Here is a 5,383-nt window from a genome sequence, read left to right on the forward strand (position 1 = left end):
GTGTGGACTGAGAGTTGAAGGACTATCAAGAGACGATTGTGTCACAGTGTGTCAGGTTAGGTACTATTTGCACCCCAAGATTCTCTTCCTCAATGCCCAACTGTAATTTGACCAGGAGGAGTGGTGAAGGCAATAGCAAGAGAAGAACAACTAAGGGAAAGGCTAGGGCTTCATGGGTATAGTCTTCAGACCATCACTCAGCTACCACTCCCCATCTCCTTTTGTTCTCCTGATGTTGCTGGTAAAAAAACAATCAAGATAACTTATGCTAGAAATGTCCCTGGGCTTGGGAAATTCCCTATTTAAATTCTTCAGGAGAGGTGAGGCTGTGCTTCACATTTCCCTGCCCTGTCTGGCCCTCATCTGTTTTTACCTCCACTGTCCTCCCCGAGACCTGCTGCCAAGCATCCACCAACAGCACCATCACACTCTGTTCTCTCTCATGCTCCCCACCACTTCCCACCTCCACCTGCTAGCCCTCTGTCCAAACAAAGAGGGTGGAAAGCAGGATATCGTGACACACTGAGGATATTTTTAAAATGCAAAATGTTGCTACATACTCCTCAGCAAAAAATGAGGCAAAGGATAAGAACAGTGTTAAATGAATAATTTGTGCTTTCTCTACCACATATTAGAGGTAGTACATAAACTAATTATATTTCTAAACATTTTCTATAAACATGCCAGTACCTAATTTTAAATGTAAATATCTCATGTCATGCCACAGGATAGAAGAAATGTAAATATCTCCTGTATTATAATTTTTCTATTTTCTAAATGGAATATTACAACTATTCTATCCACCAGCTCCATGAGAATTTATTTGAAAAGTACTGCATATGCTACCTGTAAATCAGTGGGTTATATTATTGATACTGCTCTATTTCTAAAGTTACATTTGCTAATATAGCACTTAAACATCTCGGTGAGGTACAGCATGAAACTTATTTATACTGTTTATCTTTTGTGTTTTTCTTTAAACAAAACAAAGCTTTTTTGCTTTTTCCATAAAGGGTTTAATGTAGATTATGAGTCTAGGTGAAAAAGAATGAGAATGAGGGGTGTATGACTATTATATATTCATAAAAATTAAAAATTGAAAAAGAAAAGAAAGAAAAAGAATGAGGAGGGCTAGGGTCTGGTTCAGTTTAGTTTTTGACATTTAATAAGGAGTTCAAAACAACAACCATAAAGAGGCTAAAGGCTACAGTCAATAAAAATAACCTTGGAACTTTCAGGGAAAATATAGGAATATCTGCATAGTCTATTCTCTATATAAATTTATTTTCCTTGACAATTTAAATCATGATTATTAAATAACATAAACAGTAACTGCTCATCTGTATTTTATTAAATCTTTTCTCATGGAGAATAAAGCTCTTTGTAACACTGTTCTTAAAATTCATACTATGGGAATGCCTTAAAATTAGTGATTATTATAATAAAGAACTTAAGCTTTTCATTTTTTGAGTAGATTTAAGCCTAACTTTTCTTATACTAAAACATAATCAAATGTTAGAGTATTATAGTGATATCTGACTATTTAATCACATAAATATAATGGAGAAATCAGCTGCTTCATAAACAAGTCTAAATAGTCAACTTAATGTTGTCTAGCAAGAAAAAAAAAAAACCTCTGGACAAGCATATGTTAACTTTCTCTACCCATGGTTCAGAATCCCTCTAAATAAGATATTTATGAGGAAGCCATAGGGTGTATTCAATCAGAGGTGGTTTCTAACAACATACCAAATGTCTGGATGAAATGGAAATATTTATGCAATCACCTATAAATTTCCAAATGTAGCTAAGTTTAGAATAGGCAAACTGAAAACTCTTAAAGTTTTAACCCAAATACTGAAATGGGAGAGGACCAGGAGGTATGACTATAACATAGTGACTAATTTGGGTGTATATTTTTCAAAGAAGAGAAAACTCAAGTAAGAAGAATCAATGCCAACTCACTTGTCTCTCCCACGTCGAACTTCATCCTGCTCCTTGGACTGGCGGCGGCGCTGTCTGGCAGATGTGGCAGAAGATGCTGATGGTGTTCCAGATTCTGAGTCCTCTGAACTTTGACCTCCAGAGTTATTAACATCAAAAAGATGTTGTTCTACAGCTGATCGTATGGTTCTTTCTAAGAGTCTGGCAAAAAAGAATGCAGAGTCATTCAAGCAGTCAAGTTCATCAGTGATCACCTTAAAAAAATATGTGCCTACAGTTTTGGGAACACTTGTATTTCCAATGGAAGGTCTTTAGAACTTCATGAGCAATGATGAGGCATTAATCTAAAAAATATCTGCATTATGTGCTAAAACCAAAACTAAATGAAAACAATTCTGCCAATTTAATAACTTTCTCATCTTCGTGAAGCTAGTATTGCTGAAATGCTCATGGCAAGTCTAGCAACAATTATGAGGCATTCAGGAAACCGGGGTCAGTTAATATAAAGTAGAATGAGGAAAGATTTTTTTTTGCCCTCATAGAATAATAGTAGACCTATTCTCACAAAGGCAATTTCATACCAATTCTACAGAGGAAGAGAGAGTGATTTGCAAAGCAAACTGGCACAAATAATTTTATGATGCCTATTATCTATTTAGAATCTAAGACAAATTATATGAAAATAATGATATTTGGGGGAAAAACTCACCAGAACAATTAGAACTCATAACAGCATGGCATAATCTTTCCTAACCTCTATTCAATTAAATTATGATATTTATAATTAAAGTTGTATTCATGCAAACACCCCAAAACATATTATTGAAATTGGAAGGATAGATTTACTTTGTTCAACCTGAGGAAAAGAGATAAGCACAAAGAGCTGAAAAGTGCATGGCAAGCTATAAATGGAATAATTTTTAAAGCTGTAGAATCTTTCAAGGTGTGTAAACTTTCTTTTAGCACCACATTATTTCCAAATAAGCTGGTATGGAAAGTTCTTGACTCCTCAAACCATGTTTCTCTTCACTTGAAAAAGAACTACATGTACATTCTAAATGCTCAGGCTGAGAAATAGCATTTACTTAAATAAAATGTGTTTTGAGAACTTAACTAATTTCAGATTTTTCAAATGCAGTTTTATAATCCACTCATAGTTATCTTATTCAAATTTTATTAAAAATATTTTAAGATCATGAGGAAGTATAGTCCAATTAACTTGGGCATTAGAACTTTTATACATAGAACTCCATGTGTCAAATGATTCAAGATTATTTAATTGCAGTACAGAGGATTGTAAGTTAATATACACATAAGAGATGTACATATTATATAAATAACATATTCATAAGGAAGCCATAAAATGCATTATGTCAGAGGTGGCCTCCTACAACATACCAAACATCCAGATGAAACGGAAATACCTAAACAGAACAACCCTGCACCTTTTCCAAGCTATACAAGACCCATAAGGAAAGGTTATTAGGAAATGAAAAAGGCAAGAACATGTCAGTCTTGGTGCAGTTCTTGAATATCTTTGAAACTGACAAAGCCAAAGGAGGTCAGTCCTGCCCTCTGATTGTTTTCTCTCCCAACAAGGAATTAAAAAAATTGAAATCCATCCTGTTAGATCCAAATTCATTTCAACTAGTGCTTCTTCTAATTCTTCTCTCTTCTCCCTATCACACCACATCCACCCCACCTCCTACACCTGATCCTTGCCAAGAGAAGATGCTCCAAAAAGGCCCACTCATGTCCCAGCAAGCAAGGAGAACAGGTACGTGTGATGGAAACTTATGTGGGCCAGGAGCTGTTCCGTCATTCGATGACTATTTACTTAGTGCCTAATATATGCCAGGCACTTTTCTAGGCAGTAGGGAGATAGCAATGAATATGACAGACAAGCTCCTTGTATTTACAGAGCTTACATTCCTGTAGGGCAAGATAGATAATAAAGAAATAATGTAATTTCCAATAGTAATAAGTTCTCTAAAACACTGAGTAAAGTGGTGGCAAGTGAATATGGGTAGTTAGGAATAGAATCCTGGATAAGATGATACTTGAACAAGGAGTGAATGATAAGAAAGTGCTGGTCAGGCTGAGGAACAGCCAACACAAAGTCTCTGAGGCAGCAATAAGGTTGGCCCTCCCTGGGAACAGCAGGTCATGTGGCTGAAATGTAATGAGCACTGTGGTCAGAGGCGTTAGCAAGGACTGATAACTGGAGTTTAGGTTTAGTCTAAGTGTCAGTGGAAGACTTTGGAGGAAATGGCATGTGATGACATAATTAAGAGAATACTGCCACTGCCCTGTGGACCAGGGACTTGTTGCCATCACTAACTCGCTTTCTTTTCTGCATCCCTATTAGACTGTAACATCCCTGAAGACAGGGCCCAAGGCATCTTTGACATTACACATCTAACATGTGCCTGGTGTGTTGCAGGCACTCAGTCAATGTAGGTTCAGTCAAATGAACTAAGCAGGAGTAAAGACATGATTAATGGTTTAACTTTTAATTACATTATCCATTGCAAGATGCCTCCCAAAGCACATTAGACTACTTGCCAATATTAAATGATTCTGGCATTATTTTTAATGAAGTAAACAAAAAGCTCATGTTTTCTAATGTTGGAGTTGTCTGTAGGAATACACATACAGAAGCTCAAATAAGAAAACCTATGTAGTCCTCTCCTCCATATAGTCTAAAAGTCACTGGCTGCTTATTATCTGAATCTTCCAATACTGTACACCATTAGACTTGCTTTTTTTTTTTTTTCTGTTTAATAAGTGGGAAAGGGCATTAAAAATAAAACCCAAAGCCCAAAAACCCAACCCAAATAACTTACTCTCCGGTTGCAGACACATTGCTGACTTGGGGTACATGAGCACTGCAGAAAAGAAGCAAAGAGAAAGAAAGTCAGGTTAGATGAAAGATCAGAGATGATGAACCAAACATCTGAAGTGGATCGCAGGCTGAAAGAAATTAGCTCATTCCCAAGTGACCCTCAAAACAATGTTTAACCATCCAATGAAAGATGCTCATTTTCACTTGTTTCTAGAAATGGAGATGGCCCGGCTTGCTTATAACAGTGGCTTTTTCTCCTTTTAAAAGATGTCCATGGCAGACAATTCTGTAAATTTGGAGAACCATCTCTTAGCTGTCAATATATTGCCACAGCAGCCCTAGTTCAAGGTCTTTTCATTTTCCTAAAATGTCAGTTGTGGCCAAGTGACTTCCTGCCACCCACTTCACCTATTTCTATCTTTCCCCAGCCCAAATCCATTCCCTTCCTTCTCCTCTTAGGCCAGGAAACAGAACATCTTTCTAAAACTCTGCTCTCAACAGGCAGAGGGCAGTGGGGACCACAGGGATAGAGAACAAGGAACCAATGTTGTCTTCTATATGACTATTTGTTTCCTTTTTTTTTTTTTTTTTTTT

General features: G+C 36.6%; 1 protein-coding gene across 2 annotated transcripts in view; it reads right to left on the reverse strand.

Annotated features, from left to right (window-relative positions):
• Nucleotides 1-1,961: 1,961 nt before the first annotated feature.
• Nucleotides 1,962-5,383, reverse strand: part of LOC105535608 (protein FAM13A-like) — a 269,070-nt gene continuing 265,648 nt past the window's right edge. For both annotated transcript variants that reach the window (XM_011974742.1, XM_011974741.1), the window contains 2 exons: nucleotides 4,791-4,832; nucleotides 1,962-2,145 (listed from right to left, as the gene is read on the reverse strand). In XM_011974742.1, the coding sequence (XP_011830132.1) occupies nucleotides 1,962-2,145; nucleotides 4,791-4,832 (226 nt within the window). The remainder of the gene's footprint in view (nucleotides 2,146-4,790; nucleotides 4,833-5,383) is intronic.

Source organism: Mandrillus leucophaeus, unplaced genomic scaffold (genome assembly GCF_000951045.1).
Source record: "Mandrillus leucophaeus isolate KB7577 unplaced genomic scaffold, Mleu.le_1.0 Scaffold1480, whole genome shotgun sequence".
Lineage (NCBI taxonomy): Eukaryota > Metazoa > Chordata > Mammalia > Primates > Cercopithecidae > Mandrillus > Mandrillus leucophaeus.